This window comes from Mercenaria mercenaria, chromosome 12 (assembly GCF_021730395.1).
Source record: "Mercenaria mercenaria strain notata chromosome 12, MADL_Memer_1, whole genome shotgun sequence".
In the NCBI taxonomy this organism is placed as follows: Eukaryota; Metazoa; Mollusca; class Bivalvia; order Venerida; family Veneridae; genus Mercenaria; species Mercenaria mercenaria.
Window position 1 is genome coordinate 7,126,422 of NC_069372.1, and position 25,349 is coordinate 7,151,770.

Genomic DNA, 25,349 nt, shown 5'->3' on the forward strand with positions numbered 1-25,349 from the left:
TGAAAGAAGCAATACGTTGAAGCCAGTTAGTTCTAAAATAGGTCAAGCAGAAGACGTTTTATACTTCCCGGAAGTTGTCTAATTAAAATCAAAAGATTACTTCCGTCCAGGAAATGCGTCACTTTATTTATTGTTTAATGACAGATATCTTCCCACATTAATTTTTAATACAGAAAAAACATCTACCTGTAAAAGCGGGGCACAAATGTTTCCATATCTTGATTGCGCCACTTCTGTGAAACTGCCCAAGTGCCAGTTCCATGTAAAATAGGGGCAGCCCCAGGAACACCAACATCAGGAAATATGGGATCAAAAACGCGCCTGCAAAATATAGAAAAATATGTAACGATGAACTTGGTGTGTATCTTACAGTGATAACGGTTTTAAAACAACTTGAAACATATCTTTCCGCGTTAAAATTTTAAAACGACAATGTTTTACGACCGTGTGATCCCCTTGGGGAAGCAGGAGAATCAGAAGCACAGGAAGTGCAAACGTGTGATTATCACGGTGCACCGGCAACGAATATTTTAAAAAATAAATAACGTATATGATAAATCTATGCAAGCAAACATTACATTAACAAAATTAAACTGATTGCATGGCACTTGAATTCATCACCAGTCTCTGACATTAGATAATAAATAAAACATCTATCAGACTTTTGCATGAAATTCGGAGTGTGAGAAATGTTCTTCGTCGATTATTTGTTCATTTAAATACATCATGTTTGAGACTAATAAATGAGGAACATACGACAACTGCACATCAATCATTTTGATATTTTAATGAAACGCAATAATATGATGGTTTCTATCATATGGTATTTTTGGAAAGTTATCACTTGAAATTGATTTCATTTCTGGTGTATGAGAAGTCGGTCATCTTTATAGAAATATCATGTCTTTTCCTATCAGTGGCATAGAGTAACAATTTAGAATCATTTATATCCTAATAAAGTTTGTATTCAATGAAAAAATATTTTCATATTCATTATACGGAGAAAATTAAGATGTCAAAAATCTTTAACTGATGTTATATTTTTTCTGGCTTTTGATTTACGCTATTTATAGATAACAGATATATTGGTTGTCAGAAATATTCAATTAATGTATTTTGTCTGTTTTTACACTATTTATAAATAACACATTGATTTTCAGATATCATCAGTCTTCAGGACAGGTTCCGCAAAGTACATGTTTTCACACGAGAGCAAGCTGGATGATGCTTATGACGTCATTCGGCGTTTATCGGTGACGATACAAGACGTTTTAATGGCTGCTGTCGTCTGCACACGCGTTAAAAGGAACATGCGAATTTATTTTGCACTTACGAAAGTGTAATTCTGTTTCAAAAATTTGCGATGGAAATGATAGATAATTATATCCAACTTATATCTGTGTGGTTTATATTTTAGTCTGCTTCTTACCGTTCCAAGACGTCTCCATCTGATTGAAATATTATGTTTTCGAGAGATTTTTAACTCTTGATTTTAAACAGCAGTCTACTGCTTTAAGAATACCTAAGATTTGCGATATATTTGAAGATGTTCGTTAAGGTAGTTAAAAAACCAATACAGGAAATGACTCACATTCAACTGCATTTCTGTGGCAACATTTACTTAAGATTCTCTCAGTATCAGAAGATTGGTCCATGATACCAAATCCTAATGGTAAAGGTACATTTCTCTTAAAACTTTTTATTTATTTAAGACTTAATTACGTCCGCCAGAAATCTTGATAAAAGGAATGACAAATGTCATCCAAAAGACCTGCCACATGTCCAATACAGAAGTAACCGTGTATGTACAAATGTGTAAATTACTGATATTTACACAAAACAATAGACAGAAAAAGTAAAGGAATTAAAAAAAACACAAATAAAAGAAAAACTAAGAGAACACAGAAAAGCACGTCCAGTTGGGAACTTTGTACCAGTAAATATTACAAGATAAAGATTTGTATTAGATTTATGCCCTTGCACATGGTGCAAGTTAAAAAAAAAATTTATCTTTGCCATTCTATGGATTTTTCAAATATATGTAGGTCCTCAACTCGATTTATGTTAGACAAACAACATTACAATTGCGAAAACGATCATTTCAATCTTAAGGTGCTCTACATATTCGGATTCAAATCTGAATAAACCCCGATTTTTCAAAAGTTCAGAGTGTATTTAGAAAAGTCGGCAAATAAAAAAGAATGGGTAGTGTGCTTGACTTTTGCTAGAGTTATTTGAAAAATTTGGACCTCACACAAGTTTACGTAGGAAAATCAGTTTTCTTTAAAAAGATAGAAACGTTGCCGTTTTAATAAATTTACTCACGGGTTACCATTTATTCATAAATTGTTTTTCATTTCTTGATGCCCAGTCCAGTAGTTGTTCTACGGTAATGACGTTATCTCATTACTTCCGGTTTATCAAACGAGCAGAACTACCGTAACGAATTGATTATACTTGACTAAATCATGCCAAAGTTGAACAACCCTAAATTATGCTGCCTAAATGCATTAAAGCATCACACTACTGACTGTTAGAATATTGAATGTGTGCATTGCTGATGATCTTAACGTTGTTGATTCTGTCTGGCAAATTGTCTATGTTTAAGACGTATATGTGATGACTTTACTGCCCGAAGAACACATGGATCACCAAAGAAAATTGTAAAACAAATGTGCAAGATAAACAAAGGCTGTTGTAATTGGTGTATTTTAAATCTGCATGGAACACTCATTTTCGGAAATCGTGATCATATTAACAGATATGAAAACAAGAAAACAAATTACAGCACCATTACAGTTGTCTAATGAGTTTTTTCAACTGAATGAGATCGACTAGAATCCAACATATAACTGAACACTACAGAACATGTTCTGTACTACTATGTTTGTTCTTTACTCCCCGCTGGCGGGGTAGATTTACATCAATTTCCACCACCGTCCATGAACAGGTTCAATCAAACCGAGCCTGCAACAGTTTCGTTTTTGTCGTGTTGAGCGACCTGTGGAGTTTCCACTTTTTTATTTTACAAAGTCTGTTCAGATCAAGTTATCTGTAATGCAGTTTGTTTGTTCATAATGACACTGATAATTTCTTAGAAAACCCTTTTCTCTCTAGGCTCATATTGTTTTTTTTTTCTTCAGAAAATGCTATCTGAGAGGAATTATATTTATGGCAGACATTTATTTTAAAGGACTCTAATGACTGATGCCAGTCTACTGGCGGGGTAGCGTAGGTTTTTCAGCATACTATTAAGATAATATAAGATACAAGAATGAAACAGTAACGTTTTCAAATGAAACATGCTCTTTTCTCAGCATGTTTGTAAGTGTGTTTAATTCCCGGCTCATTGCTACGGCTTGACTGCGCGTAGGTTACGTGCTCAGAAATAATATCTGAACAAGTTATTATTCTATCAAATTATTTAAAGTCATTGATACGTTAATATTGAGCTGAGATTTACAGAGTAAAGATCTGTGATATTTTTTAAAACTTGGTCATAAAGTTTGTACCATATCAATACCAATTATTCACTGCATCAGAAAATATATCTTTTCATGTTGAAAGTCTTTAAAAAAATAAATAATAACTTTAAAGCACGTACAAATATTGACTTATAGCCGACATTTTACATTATCTAAGTATTTAAGGAGAAATAGCAAAATGTTTCAATTATAACAAATTATATTTCAAATATAATATATGTTATGAATTTTAACGATCTGCTTATATTGCATACTACTTTGTCGATCAACACGGACTTTGACTGATATATGCAAAATATTTAATCCTTACCCTGCTAAATTTCTATAATGAACTTGTCCATCTTTCAATTTGGGCAATACCATTTATTATTCGAAGGGGTGCTTACTGAAAATTTACTGAGTGAATAGCGAACAGTGCAGACAATGATCAGACTGCACGCATGTGCAGACTGATCTTGGTCTGCATTGGTCGCATAGGTAGAATCACTTGCTGCCAGCAGGCTAAAGGTTAAAGATGTTCATTTATGAACATGGCCTCCAGTCAACAACTTCTCCTCGCAACCGGGCATTCAGAACATCCGAGGTAAGGCAGTCGTCATGAAAATGGAGTAAATTGTGAGGGTCTGTGCTCTTTTTTCTTTGTTTCTTCTAGATCACGGGTGGTAAACGCGCAATCCAGTTCCCACTGGGAATACGCTAAAAATGGGTTGCGCGACTTCCGGTGCTGGTGTTGCGCATCAATATATACAAAATCGAGGGAGGTGGGTTTTTGTTTTTTTTTTGTAAATAATGACACATTTACGAGTGTTTTCGAAAAAAGCAAAATGCTATTCGACACAAAAATGAATAAAGATCAACTTATTAATTTAAGAATCAGCTCTGTTATCACGAGAACTCTGCTGGCTCGAACTGTCAAAAAAGCATGAAATCATGAAAAATGCCAATTTTCTAACTCTTGTGCCTTCTTTCTGGAAATGTGACGCTTCTAATGATCAAACACGTGTAAAACAGTCATGGATATTACAAACACTTGAATGAAATGTTGCTTTTGGGAGAAAGATTGGCAAAAAAAGAATCGGGAATGGGGCTGCGCCCCGGGAATGGAGTTGCGTGTATACATTATATACATTATGATGTATACGAGCAACTCCATTCCCGGTGCGCAACCCCATTCCCGATTATTTTTTTGTAAATTATGTCCCCGTTATGACCCCGTAAGCAGGATTTGAAGCAAATAATTTTGATATTCGTTACTTTCAACAGTTGAGTTATCATAAAATTAATCAAATGTCCTCAGATTAGGCATATGAGGTCAGAAACGTCCATCTTTGTTGATTTTATACTTTTTTCACGCTTATTGTGACGTCCCTAGAGTTTTTGTGACAATAGAGCCGAATCATAACTTACAAACCAGATATTTTACACATATGATGTATTATCATATTTGTGTCGAATAGCATTTTGCTTTTTTTTAAGAAAATTCATTCTTGTCTCATACTAAGCAAAATCATAACTTCACATACCTCAATTTTGTCTTTTTTTCACGCGCAACACCAGCACCGGACGTTGCGCAACCCATTTTAAGCGTATTCACAGCGGGAATTGGATTGCGCGTTTACCACCCGTGAGATATGAAAAAGTAAGTAAATGCAGTTCCATATAGATTAAGTAGTGCTAGTGAAAAGGTAAATAATATTCTGACATTTGATCATGATATGTATTTTTTCTTCATCAAACCGAACCTGCCTTGGTTTACGTGGCTGTTCTCTATTCATCTAACGGATCTTCACTAAGGCAACAGCAGTCCCTAAGTCTTGTGTAGCGGCCCAGTTATTGTTTTTCTAGTCATTTGGAATTAAATGATACAGTATCTGTATTAAACAATTCTGCTTTATGGATTACAAAGTTACGCCTATGTCGCTGCTACAGGGCGTGAGGGATGTCAGGCATTTTATTACCTGAGACGCATTTAAACACTGTCTGTTGTTGTTTTGATTGATTGTGCTCTTTACCTCTAATGGATCTTCTTATATATTCTATTATAACTGTAAAATGTCATTCGGTGGAGATAATTTATGGATCTGTTATGAATCTTCAATGTTTTCCCGTTCAAAAATTACGTGAACCAGCAGAATAAACGGAATTTTCTCTGTCTAATAAGAAATCTGAAATTAAGGACATTGCTGTATCGGCAATATGTCAACAGAGTAGTTCTTTAACTGTCTGAAAAATTAAACATGTATATTTGTCATGTTTTGCTACAGCTGGTGTATTTCGAGAAAGGAACAATATTCTAAATACATTTTATTTATTTATTTATTTATTTATTTATTTGGGTTTAACGGCGCACCAACACAGTAAAGGTTATATGGCGCCAAACAGGACTACAAAAAATAAATACATTTGATAAATAATCATATCGGGAAATGTTTGTTCACTTCTGTATTTGCTACACGTTAATATATCTGTTAAGATGATATTTTATATTAAGTTACATGCAAATATTTGTCAACTTGAGTTACTGCATAAACTGGATATGCTGCTCATTTTGATAAACGTATTAGCAAAGAACTTCTGTAGCACAGGCGCTAAACACAAGTATTTTAAGAAAATTGCCTCGATTCCAGACTTCGATATGTATGACAACAAAAAAATATATAATAAAACAAATTCATCCCCCATTTTAAATCTATTTGCCGCCTATTGTGTGCTTTACGACATTGCTAGATTTTCAGACAGAGTATTGTAAACATGTGCTCTGCTTGGCAAAGGTCATAATAATCAACATCATGTGAGAGTTACTTGTTTACGTAATTTAATCAGGATGAGAAAATATATTTACTCTGTTGACAAAATATCACATTAAAAGTTCCTATTTCATCAACGCTAACTAATCTCATTTGTAGATTCTTAGAGACTGCGTTGCTATTTTCAGCATGATACACATTGTACAAAGCATACACAGAGTTGTTTTGGTTTACTCATATATTCTATGACATTTCATGGTGATGAATTCTTAATGACAATCGAAAAGTTCCGTATTATTACACATGTTCCGTATCCGATTTCGGAATTTCCCGGCTGGCTACATTAACAGCCGAAGAGCACCGAATCAGGACACGAAGATTACGTAATTGCATGGAAATTGACATGAGCCATTACGGGTCAAGTACCTTAAGTTGTAATTGCAGTATACACATCACTCAACAGTAAATGTCTTCTACTCGTTTCCTTTCCATCACTCGATAGTTAATGTCTTTTTACACATTTCCTTTCCCGTTGTATTTCGAAGAAAATGTCATCATTTATATGGTTTCTTGTCAAGTTGCAGACAAAGAAACAACTTTAGGAGGCGAATAGAACAGACAGTAATCAATCAGTGGCTGCAGATTGTTTGATAAATATTTTAGCTTTCGCAAGTCTCATGTTTGTTCGATGTTCATTTACAAATTTCCTAAATAGCAGACTGTGATTAAGTCTGGCCAGACGGGAAAAATAACAAGATAGACAAATTATTGTAACAAATTAGCTTACTATTAAAAAACGTACTTCTATGACAAATTCATAAAGTGTAGACTATGTATACTGTACAGTACTGTAGATAGGAGAGAACCAAATTACTGTGAGAACTCGATTGGGTAATTAGGACATGACAGTATATACTCTATTTGTCGACAAGAGTTCACAACGATGCCTTTCATTTTAATGTCACTAAGGATCGCTAACCTGTTTTAAATTTTTTTCTAGAACGACTGGTTTTCCCTGGCTTTACATATTTCCAAGTTTTAAGAAGAATAAAAATGAATACATCGGTACTGTAATATGGTGTGACATTTTACTATGAATTCGTTTTGCAAAACATGAAACAGTAGATACCGTGATTTGATTTTAGATTCTATGCATGCAAAAGACGGACTACACTGCTTTGCTGCGATGCCTTGCCGCGAAGAGCCTTAATGAATGTTCTGTTGGTGCTCTAGCGTCTTCAAAGACATTGAGTACATGCGTATACAGTTATATTAAACCCTTTTATCTACCCCTTATCCTCCCTCTTTTTGTATTTTGCATATAACTAAAATGTACTTGTTGGATTTATGAAGCAACCCGTCTACAATATTTTTCCGTTACAGTATCTTTTTTTGTTGTGATGCATGGCTCTATGGCTTTGTTTGGGGTGCTCTGTGCTTCCGGGAAATCTACCCTTACCTTTAAAACATTGATACACATAAGCATATCAATATCTTCCAATGTGCTCATATGATTACTATTACGTATGTATTGGTGTCATCTGGCGAGCAGGAGTAAGTTTAAGAGTGGGCTTTGTCGACAAGAAACAGGGTCAAGCTCCCTAGTGATGGTTTGTGATGCTGACCGTTCAAATGTGGTGCCCTGTCGTGTTTCCGTGACTTTGTTTTCATCTACAGGTTTGTTCCTTCTGTGTTGCTATCATTGCATTCAATTCAATTAATGTATATGTGACTACAGTCTGTATGCACGTGTGAACATTTACACGTTTGCCAATGCCATGTAGAGTGTTCAATATTTTAATTTTTAAAAGACATCTAAAGATTTTATGGAATAATATGTTTCCGTTGTTTATACATTGTATGTAGATCAAACTTATTATTATAAGTGATTTCTTTTATGTGCTGTACTGGAATAAAAACATCATTTCAAAATTATTTGACAAAATTGAAACAAATTTTAGAGAGATGTATGATGTAAATATTCAATGTAAGAATTCCTAAAATGATAATAATGAGTATAGCCTCAGAAATTTGTTTTATGACCATGATAGAATATTGAAGGCGCCACTGACAAAACAATACATGTTATAATTGTTGTCGTCTGCAGTGGCGTGAAGAGAAATGTTTAGACTTATGAACATTCTTTATTTTCTTAGTAAGATACAGAATACCTGCCACATGTGGTTCTGGGACGATCTATGTATGAAAAGAATTGGAACCACTGCCTTACCCTTGCATGATCGTAAGAGGCGACTAATAGGGTCTTAACACTTGGTTATGCTATAACTCTGTGATTCCAGCAGGTATGCAAATTTTGATTCCATACTACATGTTTTTATTTCGATGTAAATGAGATGAGAAACCAAAATTTGTAGTCCTGTTTGGCGCCATATAACATATATTATGTTGGTGCGCCGTAAAACCGAAATAAATAAATAAATTAATTATAACTGATTAATTTAATTATGGTCTAATTTATCTGCTCCAAATCTACAAGAGACGTTTGTAAAATGGGGTTTTGTGGTCTGAATTTCAACGGCTGTAGATCAAAGCTATTGCATAAAAATGTAAGCATTGCAGATATAACAAAATTCTGAATAGATACCCAAAATAGATTAAGAAAAAAACATAAAAAATATATTAATTTCACCGAATAATCAGAGAAGTAATACATCTATTAAATATTGGATTATTTGATACTGGTCACATGTTGTATAAATTGTATATATTACATGCAATAGACTGAGCCGTTACCAAACTCAGCTGAGGCAATATGTGAAAATCTGGGTCAGTATGAAATAATCTAGGCTAACATGAGAAAAAAAATAGGATCAATAAAGGACTGGTTAAGATGAAAGGGTCAAAACAAAGTGGAATAATGAAAGTGACTTAATATTGGCCACATTACTTGCCTTCTGACAGTCGTTACTGAAACGAAAGAATGCTGCATCTAAACATCCAATTAATGAGCTAAAGGAAATACATAAAGCTTCAGCAAACACAATTGCTGACAAGACAAAATGTACTGGTAAATTGTCATTTAATTCGCTACTATGCGAATAATCATTTTATTAACTGAAATGAGGAACACAGTTTAATTGCTTTATACCTGTTGATAAATCACTTAAGAAGTGAAAAATGCCCCAGATGAACAAATGTTTATTAACTGAAATGCATCATGATAGGCACTTTTTTGTTTGCTTTGAAAACCTAGTTTCCTAAATTATAATAACATCAACAGATGTGTTAATATGAAAACAAATTAAGAGCGTTATTGTGGTTATGTAATGTGAAATTTTTCGGCTGTAGTCCAAGATCAACACAAATCTCTCAGTTACGAAAGATGCAGACAAAGTTGTGTTTCTAAACAACCTTGCTGGGGGTAAAGAAGATAATGTCAAAAAGCAATTAAGGTGTAAGACTGTTTTAAGTAGTGTTCCAAGGGAAAAAATACTTCATTTTCTTGATAATATTTTTTTATTAAAAAGAATCATTTTCCATCCGATTGCACCCTATTTCTGTTTAATACAGGGATGAAGGTGCTTTGGTTCTTCATTAAAATCCTTTTATTATTCATATTCCTGAAACCATTAGTAGCAAGAAAAAGTGTTATCACTGTTGATAGATGAAAGAGAACTGCATGTATGTGGATTCATGAAAAAAATATACGGGCGTGATGTCTCAGATACTGGATTTCATTTGGTCAACAACATAATAATAAAAGTAATGCAGAACACCCGTCATTCAACATTTATATTACAGCAACCTTAATAGTATTAGTATATTACGCATGTAGTACGCATGTTGATTTTTTTTTTCGAAAAAAGGAAATAAAAGCAACAAAAATATCAGCGATCCAATTAGTTGTCGTTCAACGATTTGAAAACGTACAATGATAGTGACAATTTAATGGTGAAATCTTGTAGGTTGCAACTTTACATAATAAACAGGTGCCGGTGATTGTTACAGCAGGTACGCTTTTATATGCCTAAAGATCTCTTTTCGCCAACTTACGATTTCATCAATACATTTGTATATCATTTCCATTAAACATACAAGTTAGCATACCATTACAGTTCCCGAATGCGTTTTTGACTGAATTAGATCTATTAGAATCCAATGTCAACAAATTTATCTGGAATTTCGAGTAATATAGAACATGCCTTGTTGTTTGTGTTTTCCCGCAACTCCCATTCTAAGGGGTTGACTTTGCTGAAATAAATGCAAAATAGTCCACAATTATACAAGGAGCTTTTCATGGAGATTTGTTGTTTCCACAATATATCTTATAACAATGTTTTGTTCACCCACACCATTGCATCCGATCGTTTAGTTTCATTACACTGTTTATATCTATTCAGGCCTTATATGAAAATCATATATATATATTATGAAAATCTAAAAATGTTTAAAGGAAGTACTGAGACAAGATCCGTGTCATTTTACTGTACTCAATAGCTAATTCTACAAATCGGACATTAAAAAAATCACTGCATCAGAAATACCGATATTCGTTCATTCACAGCATGTATTATTCATAGCACGTTAAAACGTCTTTATTTATTTATTTATTTATTTTTCATTTTAATACATTAATGAAACACAGAACGACAACGCGCAGTAAAATGTAACAAATACACGATAAATGTGAGATTATAATACAAGAGCTGTTATTAGCTTTTTTTAGATTGATGAGTTAACAGAACAGTGACAGAGAGAGGTGCGGGGGTGTGTGTGAGAGAGAGAGAGAGAGAGAGAGAGAGAGAGAGAGAGAGAGAGAGAGAGAGATCAGATCAACGTGTATATCTGTAGTAATCATACAATTATCACGAAATATAAAACAGCATATATGTGTGTACTCTATGCGTTTGCAGAAAAACCATAAAGAACATTACAAAGCAGACCAGAAGACAAGTATTAAGGCAGCTCAGTCCCATTTTACTCCTGAAAAAAAAACGCCAATCGTGGAGTCTTGCACTTGCTTCGTCTGACACAAACTCTCATATAATGCGTAATATATGAAAATATCATTAAACCGTATTAAACTGAGTAATTTGCTATTGGAACTACGCAGTTTTCAAAAGCTTAACTATCAATACAAAATAAATTCTACCATACATTTGTAGAAAATCCGCCCAACATCAACTGTGTACTTTGTGAAAATGCAAGAGAGTCAATTGTTTTTATGTGTTATGAAAAAATCCTAGTAATCAACATTCCAGAGTCATTTGTTTGCTTAATAAAACCATGAGATGAAAGGATATTTACTTTGTTCATCAGCAAACCACGATAGTTAATATTTCTCTTTTCGCTATGGCTCATTGACCTCATTTGTTGAGTTGCCATTTTCAACGTTTGTATGTGGAATCCTACATTGCATACAAGCTGTTATTTTAAGGTTTACTGATAAATTTAATTTGAACTTTCAGATTTCAATTGATGGGGACTACACTTTTTCCACGTTTCCTTTTCCGTTGTATAGTAAAAAATAATGTCATAATAAGTCAGATTTCTTGACAGTTTGCAGACAGTGAAACGAATCTAAGAGACCATAAAAGAGCACTCGATCAATAGCGGCAGTTTGTATGGCAAATGCTTAAGATTCGTGCAAATGTTCTGCTTATGAAGTGTTCATATATAGACATTTCTTGATTAGCAGGCATTGATTGAATGTAGCAGGATAATTTGAGTAACTAAACAAGTCTTATGATAATTGACAATGGTAAGCGTCACGGAGATATTTAGTCGCAAAATTTCTTTTCTGGCCCCAATTTCACGAAAAAACTTAAATAATTGCTTAGCTAAGTCTGTTATTTCAAATGCTTGTTTTTGTCTTTTTATGCGTCTTCAATGTTGACTTTTTCATCCATAACAGAACCGTATATGTCTATTTCATAGATCAAAACAAAATAATTCTGAATTTTACAGAAAACGAAGTATAGAAATAACAAAATATACTTAAGCAAATACTTAAGTTCGTTATATCGTGCTTAAAGAGAAATATCATATTTGCGTGGCAAAAATAATGACAAATACTACTAACCAGAGTGTATTTTAGCTATAAATACATTGTTGTAGAAAAAAAATCAACTTTAAATAACAATTACTTAAGTAATAACACGATTTTAAAATAACATACTTAACTAAGTAATTACTTAAGTTTTTTCGTGAAATTGGGACCTGGTCCCTCGAGTCCTGCTTAAGTAGTTGATGACTGAGGGTCGTTGTGGTGGAGGGTGGATGAGGAGTACTGAATATATAATCAGTCTGCTAAAATTTTGTTTTGTAACGTTTTGTGCCTCCAAAGGATGTTCTTACAGATTCCATTTTACACTACTTCGTTTGTCTGTTTGGGTTTTTTTAAATTATTTCAAAAAGTGTATTTATGTGGCAAATTCATGATGGCTACGGGACATGTTATCTTGAATTTGATTTTTGAAGTTTTACCCTGACGCTTTATGATATCACTTTGAAATATATAGATCTATTCCATTGGCATACATTTGTAATATTTCTAAAATGTTTTATGGTTCACTATAACTATCTGGTAAATAACGTTCAAAGATTATTTCGCAAGTTAAACTGAAACAAACGTCAGCAATGTATGAAAAGGATAATACAAGTAAGAATTTGTATCAAATTTCATCTGAAAACGACTTTAGTCTCAGACATGTTTTACGGTCGCAAAAGATGTGTATGACGTCATTCAGCCTTTATTGCATGTTTTAAAATGTTGCTAGACTACTTAAGTACTAGAGATCAATCAATGGCACAAATAATAATCCTATCTGGTATTTGTCTATGCACCTTTATGACACCACATTAAAAGGAACACTGAACTAACTGTATGGTTAAAAATTTAGAGATAAGTCATTTCATTTAAAAGTCAAATTTTAAGGTAAGTATTGATTTTTTTTTCTTGTATTATATATTTAATATGGTACGGTACATATAACATAGTATCTAAATTTCAATTTTAAAAGTGGATCTGAATTTACTTTATAAGGTTTAAAACATTTTCTGATGTCATACAATATCCATGTATTTGACATCTATTTAGCAGTCAGATAAATTCTTAATTATGATTAGAGATTATATATTTATCAATGGCTTGGAAGGTAGGACTACTTACACGAGAAATTACATGGAAATTAAATAAAAATTGTTAGAAAAAACTTAAAACAACACGCTTCAAATGACCAAATCTATTCTTAAGTATTATACTTGGTTTTAAATATTATATATAACGACTACACGTTGGTTATCTAATTTATTAATTGGGATTTAACATCCGTGTGAATTACGAGGAATAATTCAAAAAGAAAAAGAAAACGTATGAAAAAATTATGAGACATCAGCAATAAAAAAATGACACACAGTTTAGATGTTTTATATATCCGTAAACATCAGTGATGAAAATGTGCCAGCTAAACAAATAGTCATTAATCGAAATATATTGATGTGCAGATTTTTGTCTGTTTGGAAAATTCATTTTCCTAAATTACAATAACATCAACATACGTGCAAATATGATAACCTATTAAGAGTACGTAATGTGTTTACCCAACATGAACACAAACAGATATACCATACAAAACACGGCTGATGCGTTGATGGGGGTAGTGCATACTATGTAAAAAACAATTAGCGTTTCTGTATTATTATTAGATAAAAGGAAAACAGGATTTCATTTAAGACATTTTGAAAAACTGTTTTATACAATTGTAACTGATTTCCATTTGTATATACGTCCTTGTTCAACTTTCCCATTCGGTTTCCCCCCCCCCCCTCCCCCACACACACACACCCACCCACCCCGGCCCCATTTCGCCCCTTTACTATTTCCTTCCCCTCCATCAATATTTAGCATGAATTAATATGTACTTGTTGGATGTTTGAAGCAACCCGTCTGAAATATTTTTCCATTACAGCTTCTTTTTGTTGTTGGCTCTGGGGCTGTGTTTTTGGTGCTCTGTGCTTCCGAGAAATCTACCCTTACCTATTATCTTTTTTAGAAGGCTATAAGGCATTAGATTATCTGTCTAAGCTATGCCATTTTATTCCTTGAAACGAAAGAAGCATGAACAAGAGGAACAATAGGAATGCAGTGTATGCATCTATATGACACCACTTAAAAGGAACACTGAACTAACTGTATGGTTAAAAATTTGGAGTTTGAAATCATCCCAATTCACACGTATGTTAACTCCCTATGTTCTAGACTTATTAAATCATTTAGCTTTTCAAATTAATGGTGAATGGCAATCTTGGACTCGTCGATAATATCTCACAGAATCATACATATCGGACGTTGAGTAGAACTGTCATTGACCTTCAACTTTATGTTTTTATAAGCTCATCAATGAACATTATGACAATCTTTCAGGAATATTTAATATTTTGTAATTTGTCAAGAACAGGTCATCAGCACTTAGAACAGAACAAATATTCAAACGACGACTGGTCTGACTGAAAATAATTCCAAAAGAAATGTTACCATGGTGACTCTTTAACATGATTTTTCATGTAATTCCGATGCGTAAGAAAGCATGACCACCAGAGCTAATAGTGTTATCTTGACCTTTGAGCCAGGATTTTCGTAGAAAACTTTTATAAATGTTTCTGTGAAACCGTTTTTTTACAGAAAAGTTTCGAGGGTAATTCATTAAAAAGCAAAACCTTGCCTAGTTAAGAGTACTTGTCTCTTCTTGACAACTCTATTTCAAAATAACTTCATGTTCCGTGGGTGGCCTTCTACAAAGATTGTTAAGAAAATATAACTTGGCAGCCAGAACTGACCAATATAATTTAAATAGCATTTCCTTTTAGAATTTATAGAATTTGAGATTATTTTACAAAAAGTTTACTAAAACTGTTTAAAGTCAGCCTGATATATCAAAAATGACTTCTTGTTGAGATTGAACTAACTTTCAACATTTGAATGTGGGGAAACTTTCACTCCTTTTTTTTGCAGTCCACTTTTTTTAATGTGGCATGATGAGGTAGAGTATTATGCATTTGTTTTGTTATAGATATAACGTAAGCGGATTTAAGTAATTTTATTTTGCAATGTGCAGTTTTGAATCTGAAACCCATTGAATTTACCAATCCTGTAAATGCTTTCGGCGAACAAAAAAAAATTATGAACTTGTTAATTAACTTATCAAATAACCGATTTATACGCGAGATCTGCGCGTTGGGAGATAAACTTTCAATTTTCTATAATAAAATCCCACATTTCTACAGCCTAAAACATTGAAACCAATAGTTGGTTGTTACAGAATCTTGCCTTTAGTGTACTCAGTTGAAAAAAAAATCAAATATCGACAAAACAATTCTAAATCATCACCACACAATAGTGGAAAATCAGCTTCAGGATGTTGCTAGAAGTCCAGACAACGTATTGTAATCTGGTATTGGAAAAGGGAAAGGTCCTAGTAATCAACTTCATTTGAGAGAAACTTGTTTGCTTAATTAAATCACGATGTGAGAAAATATTTACAAAGTGCACAAGAAGCCATAATTCTGTCTCTCATAGCAAAACGTCTCACTAATCTCATCTGTATATTCTTAGAAAGTGCGGTGATCTTTTCAGCATTCGTGAGTCTCCAAATCAGGTTAAGCATCACAGATGTGTGTACGTTATGATGCTGTTAGTGATATAGTTGGCCACAGTTTATGTTTTACTTGATTCTAAATTTAGCATTGCTATTTTCAGCATTCGCATGACGTTTTTGTAAATGACAGAAGCTGCTCCTATATAAATTGGTGTTATAGCTCTGGGAACCATGGACTAAACATTCATTCGAAGACGCCTACCTTAAAATTGTACGAAATATCCCAGCCAAAATTTCAGAAAATAAGTTTTAGGGCCATATCTGTGGCTAGAATGTTTATTCTCAATTCTTTTTATGCATTGATTTGCAAAAAAAAAGCACAATTTTATAAGGGTAAACAAACCCGCTTAATGAAATGGTGCAGCATATTCTACTTCAAGCTGTGTTGATTGAGTACACTATGTAGATCATTATCACTGAGAGGCTTTGCATATGTCATTACCTCAAACCGAGTCTGCTAGGTTGCGTTATTTGCTTCCAGAGGATCTTCTACTTAGATGATTTGCTTTCCCAGTTGTTATTTCAACAGGCACACTAAATGCCATTATTTATAGAAAGATCGTATGAATCTCGCAGACAATGAAGGAATCTTTTTCACCTCTGTGTGGAACAGATATTAAGTTTATGTATTAAGTGTCAAAGCATTTTTGTACACTCCTGGAGATATCGCTGATATAAACTTATTGCATCAAAACTGTTGGAAATATTACTAACTCAATTATGTAAGCTTAGGAGATATATCATTATATCCAACGTGTACAAATCAGTCTGTAACTTTCGCAGTCTGCTTTTTTAAAGTATTCTGTCTGGTCTCCTAGTTTTTACGGAAATGGACTGCTGCTTTCTCGTAGGTTTTACGGAAATGGATGACTATTGAACTAATGAATGTATTCATAAATATATTCAAAGGAAATAGAATGAAAGGGAAAATAGTAGATGTGTTCAGCAAATAAAGTATTCGCGTTAGACTATATATTTTAAATTTTCACAAAAGCCAAAACAAATGCAACCTCACTGTTTCCGCAATTTTGTAAATAGTTGCTTTATTTATTGTAATGAAGCAAAAAAGTTCGTTGATTTATACCCTTAGACATAAAAAATCAAAAGAATATACACCAGGTAAATGACTTCAGATGAGCATATGTTTGTCCGATTGAAAACGTCGTTTTTCTAGAGTATAAACTAATAAACAGATATGTAAAAATGAAAACAAATCAGGGCACCATTATAGTTATATAATGTATGTCTAATTGAATTTACTCAGCTGTTATCCAACGTCAACTCTTATCTGACATAGACCATGTTCTGTATCAAAATAACCTGCTGGCAGTTGCAGTGCATATAATGTAAATGGCATTTCAGGTGTAAGATTCATTCAAGTGTTCTGCAAAATAACAGGACATGTACTAAGTAATTCATTATTTTATTGATAAATTGTTGTAGTTTGTTTAATACATACTCAAGACTTGTGCATTTATTCTTTTCCAGCGTGAATTGTCAAACGTTCTTGGAATGTTGCTATTTGTTCTTGATCTTTCTCCTGGTTGTTCTGACAAAGAGCGACAAACAAAAACACACAACATTACTCATTTTATCATTCCTAGACTTTGTCCTAGAAAGATTTACTGTTACAGTACTTAGAACCTGTCCTTGCATGACTTACTGTTATAGTTCATAGAATATATCCTTGCATTATTTGTTGTTATCGTACAGAGGATCTTTTTCTTACGGCGCGCCAACACAGTATAGGTTATATGGCGCCAAACAGGACTACAAATTTTGGTTTCACATCTCATTTACATCGAAATAAAAACATGCGGTATGGAATCAAAATTTGCATACCTGCTGGAATCACAGAGTTACAGCAAAACCAAGTGTTTAGACCCTATTAGTCGCCTCTTACGATCATGCAAGGGTAATTCATACACAGATCGTCCCAGAGCCACATGTCTGTCCTTGCATGATTAACCGTCATTATGCATAGAATCTGCCATTTCATGATTAACTGTTACTATGCATAGAAAATACCTTTGCATATTTAAGTGTTATAGAGTAAAGAATATGCCCTTGTATGATCTATATAATAAGTCCTTGCATGAATAAGTGTTATAGTGTATAGAATATGTCATTGCATGATCTATATAATAAGTCCTTGCATGAATAAGTGTTATAGTGTATAGAATATGTCATTGCATGATCTATATAATAAGTCCTTGCATGAATAAGTGTTATAGTGTATAGAATATGTCATTGCATGATCTATATAATAAGTCCTTGCATGAATAAGTGTTATAGTGTATAGAATATGTCATTGCATGATCCATATAATAAGTCCTTGCATGACTACGTGTTATGGTACATAGAACAAGCCCTTGCATGACTACGTGTTATAGTACATAGAATAAGCCCTTGCTTGACTACGTGTTAAAGTACATAGAATAAGCCCTTGCATTACTACGTGTTATAGTACATAGAGTATTCCCTTGCATGAAACGTGTTATAGTACATAGAATAAGCCCTTGCTTGACTACGTGTTATTGTACATAGAGTAAGCCCTTGCTTGACTACGTGTTATTGTACAGAGAGTAAGCCCTCGCTTGACTACGTGTTATTGTACATAGAGTAAGCCCTCGCTTGACTACGTGTTATTGTACATAGAGTAAGCCCTCGTTTGACTACGTGTTATAGTACAGAGAGTAAGCCCTCGCTTGACTACGTGTTATTGTACATAGAGTAAGCCCTCGCTTGACTACGTGTTATTGTACATAGAGTAAGCCCTCGCTTGACTACGTGTTATAGTACAGAGAGTAAGCCCTCGCTTGACTACGTGTTATAGTACAGAGAGTAAGCCCTGGCTTGGCTACGTGTTATAGTACAAAAAGTAAGCCCTCGCTTGGCTACGTGTTATTGTACATAGAGTAAGCCCTCGTTTGACTACGTGTTATAGTACATAGAGTAAGCCCTCGCATGACTACGTGTTATTGTACATAGAGTATGCCCTCGCTTGACTACGTGTTATAGTACATAGAGTATGCCCTTGCATTAAACGTGTTATAGTACAGAGAGTAAGCCCTTGCTTGACTACGTGTTATTGTACATAGAGTAAGCCCTTGCTTGACTACTTGTTATAGTACATAGAGTAAGCCCTTGCTTGACTACGTGTTATTGTACATAGAGTAAGCCCTCGCTTGACTACTTGTTATAGTACATAGAGTAAGCCCTCGCTTGACAACTTGTTATAGTACATAGAGTAAGCCCTCGCTTGACTACTTGTTATAGTACATAGAGTAAGCCCTCGCTTGACTACGTGTTATAGTACAGAGAGTAAGCCCTCGCTTGACTACGTGTTATAGTACAGAGAGTAAGCCCTCGCTTGACTACGTGTTATAGTACAGAGAGTAAGCCCTGGCTTGACTACTTGTTATAGTACATAGAGTAAGCCCTTGCTTGACTACTTGTTATAGTACACAGAGTAAGCCCTTGCTTGACTACGTGTTATAGTACAGAGAGTAAGCCCTTGCTTGACTATGTGTTATAGTACACAGAGTAAGCCCTGGCTTGACTACGTGTTATAGTACAGAGAGTAAGCCCTTGCTTGATTACTTGTTATAGTACATAGAGTAAGCCCTGGCTTGACTACGTGTTATTGTACATAGAGTAAGCCCTTGCTTGACTACGTGTTATAGTACAGAGAGTAAGCCCTTGCTTGACTACGTGTTATTGTACATAGAGTAAGCCCTCGCTTGACTACGTGTTATAGTACAGAGAGTAATCCCTCGCTTGACTACGTGTTATAATACATAGAGTAAGCCCTCGCTTGACTACGTGTTATTGTACATAGAGTATGCCCTTGCTTGACTACGTGTTATAGTACAGAGAGTAAGCCCTTGCTTGACTACGTGTTATAGTACATAGAATAAGCCCTTGCATGATTACGTGTTATAGTGCATAGAGTATGCCCTTGCATGATTAACTGTAACAGTGCATAAAAGCGGCTGTTACTGACTTTAAAACTAACAAGAGGAGTACAATTGTAGTCCGTGTGATACAGAAACTACACGCTTACAGTTTAGTGTGGTAGCATTATTCAGACAAATGCATCAATTCATGACATCATAAAGTAATAAGTTCTTTTCTATTATTATTATTATTATTATTATTATTATTATTATGAAAAGAAATGAGTTTTTGAGTTTTTTTTTACAATTTACGCCCGCCCAATGTCTCGTGTCGCCACAAGCGTTGAACGTGTTCAAGTATAATGGCTTTGTGAAATGATAACATGCTTCTATAACGTGTTTTATACACACAAGGGAAGAACCAGAACTTAAACCTAAGTTGGCTGGGAGACGCACATCAGCAGCTAAGAAATTTCCGGTAGCTTGGTCTGGAATTGTACCCGGGACCTCTGGGTTGACAGTCAAATGTGTAACCAGAATTCGAGATACGAAAGGCTTAAAAACAACTTGTTTGTAGATATCACAAAAACTGATCATGTTCAAAACTTTCATACATGATTGTATGAAGCTTTTAATATTTTTTTTTCGTTTTCATGATACATATGTCATTTTGTGTGACATTTAACACAGACTTTCATTCTCTGATGGTTCTCAGTGCTTATATATCTGAGTGACAGCTTTTGATGTAATACAATTACGACGTTCTCAACAGTGATAAACAACTCTAGAAAATGTATAAAATAACCATTAGCTGTATAAAATGTTATGTCCATGTGCTCTACTGACATCCGGTGTCATATCATCACGGTTCGCCTTTTTTTAAGAAAACAAAACGTTGCTATTTCTTTTTCCTATCGCGTCAAATTGTATAAAGCATTTATTATGTTTGTATACTTATTCAATTTATCACATTCTATGACATTGTACTAGTATCTCCCTCCATTTGTTACTTTTATTAATTGTAAAATGAGACAAAAGATTTGGTGGTGTTATATCTGTGGAGACATCACTTAAACCCATTTACCTTAATCATAATTGCAACAACAGATCTGTTAATATGGGAGCAAATTACAGCGCCTTAATAGTTATTATATACAGTAATGCGTTGTTTCCAATCATTTGTAAAATTATAATCAACTGCCAACAGACCATGCTGGTCTTCTGATGAGGGTAGTGCAGATAATACCATTGGATGAAATGGGTTTTCAATTAAAACACGATCCTATATAGGTAGAGGGTAGGTTCTACACAGAAGCAAATGACTATGACATACAGCCTTGAGAACATGAGCAGCCTTGTCCAATAAAGTATCAAACGTAAAGTGAACGAAACGCAGTTGCCATAGAAATTATATAAAATTATTCTGTACTTTTCAAAAAAAGTATCGTTCTCTATAGCATAATTTAAGTCACAAATTAAACTTGAATCTACAAGGAGAAAGAACTTTCATGCCTTAATTTTCAAGCATAGGTTCTGTTTATGACATTAGACGACATTCACATAATTAAATACGACTTGTAGATAAAAGAATAGTTCGTTCACAATGAATTTAATTTATAGAAAACGTTTTTCATATTACAAACTCATGCTTACAATGGCTTAATACTGCAACATACATAATATTTAAAGCTTTAAAACATTGTTTTATTTTACGAAATTTGATTGTATTCGTTGTCTTGTTTGGTTTGGCTCATGAGAGTCAAACATATAGGAAGTGTAGCCATTTTCTAGGTTTGAAGAGCAACAAACAATAATCACACAACATTACACATTTTATAATTAATTAATTCCTTGACTTTGTCGTCTAGAAAGATTTACTGTTACAGTACTTAGAACCTGTCCTTGCATGACTTACCGTTATAGTTCATAGAACATATCCTTGCGTTATTTGTTGTTATATCCTTTCGACTACCGCTATCGTACACCGACGCACTACCTGAGACGCCAAATGCAGACTAAATTTTTTGGGTTCTCCATTACCGCTACTGTTTTGCAGACGGGCTTCCGCAGACGATTAATACGTACCAGAAAAATGGGGGTGCTCATTTCCATAGCGTATAATGCAGTATTTGGGTACTTTTAATCTTTTAATGTTGCAGCATTTATACTCCTCATGTCGTTACGGCTCGCAAACCATATTTGTAGATATCACAAAAACTGATCATATTCAAAACTTTCATACATGATTGTATGAAGCTTTTAACAATTGTTTTTCTTTTTCATGATATATATGTCATATTGTGTGACATTTAATATTGACTTTCTTTCTCCGATGGTTCTCAGTCCTTATATCTTAGTAACAGCTTTTGATGTAATACAATTACGACGTTTTCGACTGTGATAAACAACTCTAGAAAATATATAGAATGACCATTAGCTGTATAAAATGTTATGTCCTTGTGCTCTACTGACATTTTTACTTAATTCCGGTATCATATCATCACGAGAAAGAAAATACGTTGCTATTTCTTGTTCCGATTGCGTCAAATTGTATGAAGCATTTAATATTTTCGTATACTTATTTAATATGACACTGTATCTCATAAAATTTGATGGTTTTATGCCTGTGGAGACATCACTTAATGTAAATGTTTGGAAAACTGGTTTTCCTAAATTATAACTACATCAACAGATCTGTTAATATGGGAGCAAATTACAGCGCCTCACTAGTTATCTATAGTAATGCATTTCCAAATATTTGTAAAACTGAGCATGCTAGACTGTAATCCATTGCCAACAGACTATGGGAAAAGTGTAGATAATGCCATTGGATGAAATGGGTTTTCAATTAAACCACGATCCTAAAACGGGTAGGTTCAAGACAGTAGCAAACGACTATGACAACTGTAGGACCACATTTGTAACAGATCGAATTTGTAACAGATTTCGTACGTATGCGATCGCATTCGTAACAGGTAAAATGTGTTACGAATGTGTTTGTCCAACATGTGGGTTGGCATGAGAAGCACATAATGTTTCATGTTAAGTTTTCAATCAGCTGGTTTTCATCGCAACATCATTAAATGACTGCCATAAGCATCATCACAAGTTAGCGTCGTCGTCGACGACGCCAATTTTGCCATTTGAGCCATAACTCCGAGATAAATGGCGCGATATGGCTGTTTTAAAACGAAGTGAGATTATATATAAGTTTGATATAAATCAAATGATAAATGTTGTCTCCATTATGTTGACAAGGATAAAATCAGCATTTTTTTGCCAATTCAGGGGCCGTAACTCCAAGTCAAATGGTGCAATACGGTTGTTTTGAAAGGAACCGAGATTTTATAGATATATATGTTGTGTGCAAGTTTAGTCAATATAAACAAATAATGTGGTCTCTATCGCGTTCACAATGCTAAAATCAGTAATTATTGCCATCTCAGGGGCCATAACTCCAAGACGAATAAGGTGATATGGCTGGTTTTCGAAAGGAACCGAGATATCATAGATATATATAAGTTCTGTGCAAGTTTTGTCAAAATCAAATTATAAATGTTGTCTGTATCGTATTTACAAGAAAAATGTGAACGGACGGACGGTCGGACGACGGACGACGTACAAAAGGTGATCACAATAGCTTACGTTGTCACTTCGTACAAGTGAGCTAAAACATGTTACAAATGTGTTTCTGATGTAAAAATGCACTTTTTTGTTCATTTTTTTCCGATCGAAAACGACATGTGACAAATGTAATCAGATGTCACATCAAAAATCGGCATCGATCACATTCGTCTCAAAAATTGTTACACATGTGTTTGATTTCTGTTACATATGCGCGATCTCATTTGTAACGCCTGTTACATATGCGATCGCATTTGTAACACCTGTTACAAATGCGATCTGATACGAATGTGGTCCTACAACATACAGCCTTGAGAACATGAGCAGCCTTGTCCAAGAAAGTATCAAACGTAAAGTGAACGAAACGCAGTTGTCGCAGAAATCATATAAAATTATTCTGTACTTGTCAGAGAAAATATTGTTCTCTATAGCATAATTCAAGTCACAGTAGATAAGTGGATTTATTTATTTATTTGGGTGTAACGGCGCACCAACACAGTATAGGTTATATGGCGCCAAACAGGACTACAAATTTTTACGATCATGCAAGGGTAAGGCAGTGGTTCCAGTTATTTTCATACATAGATCGTCCCAGAACCACATGGGGCGTAGATAAATGGAATATACTTTATTTCATAAGGTATAGATTTGAAATATTACATGCAACTCCGGACAATTTACTTTGTTCATTTATTTAGCATGAGAGTTGTAAAGATTGAAAAAAAGCAACTTTTTTCCGCTTTATTCAATCACGATGTGAGACGACTTTCGAGACAAAGAAGCCACAATAATGTATTTCAACTTCGTCTGACGGACACTCGTTGTCAATTTTAATCACGATATATTTGAAGAAATTTACTGTTTTTGACATGAAGCCACACTAATGTATATCATGTCAACTAGACTCGATTATCTCATTTGTAGACTGTTCGAAAAAGAGTTAATGTTATCAGTGTTACTGCAGATCCTTTGGAAGCATAGAATGTAGTCAAGACACGGTTTGGTGCAACATCCTTTATATCGTAGCATCGGCCTAAGCGGCTCTCGGTTATACAGATACATTAGATAAACTCAAAATTCCCAAAGTACTTGAACATATGACAACAGAAACCTCTTAACAGAGATACTAATATATCAACAGAAGATTTAACAAGGGAAAGCTTTCTTAATAGAGATGCTAATATAACAATGGAAAATTTAATAACAGAGAGACTTTCCTAACAGAATTAGTAAAAGACAGAGAGCCAAGGTAAAGACTGCTGAAGTTCGTATATCAACAAGTGACCGAGTATTGCAGTATTACAAAAGTAATACAGAAGTCCCCTACCGGTAGTGACCTTGACCTTTGACCGACAAGCGTAGGTCATATGTTGACACATTGTGACATCCTAGGGAACATTTCAGTGTAGCACTATGATAAAACATCAATGCATATAAAAGTTATGGAGCGGAATCAATTTTTACTTGACCTTCAATATTGACATTGACCTTTGACCTACAAGCATAAGTCATGAACGTGCATAATTTACGATGTACCCCAGGCAACATAATTTGGTTTGCAAGACCGTGTAGTCATGCTATGGATTTCAATGAACGTAATCATATATTACATATTAGCTTTTTCAACAAGGCTACCGTTATAAATTAGGTAAATACTTTGCTAAATTTTACTATCTTAATTCAGATTTGGTTTTAAAATATAACAGTAATAATAAAGACACTTTTCCGAGAAGGTATTTCAAAACCGATTGTGAGGATGTGGTATACAAACTTCTTAATATTTTGGGCCATGGCAATTTTCCTATTGTATTTAGTAAAATTATTAAACTTTTCACTAAAAGAGGTTACGACCCAACTGTTTTGAGACACACCGCATGTTTGGTGTTCAGCCCTTTTACAGTTGGACGCTACGCTTTCCTCTTGGATTGTGGCGGAACAGGTGGAGGACTCTGATAGGTGGTTCTTAAATCCGACCGG

At 34.2% G+C, this 25,349-nt stretch overlaps 1 protein-coding gene across 1 annotated transcript in view; it reads right to left on the reverse strand.

The window, feature by feature from the left end:
- LOC123533943 (sodium-dependent serotonin transporter-like) overlaps positions 1–25,349 on the reverse strand; it is a 73,583-nt gene that overhangs the window by 31,210 nt on the left and 17,024 nt on the right. Inside the window, exon 2 of the mRNA XM_053519077.1 lies at positions 187–321. Coding sequence (XP_053375052.1) covers positions 187–321 — 135 coding nt within the window. The remainder of the gene's footprint in view (positions 1–186; positions 322–25,349) is intronic.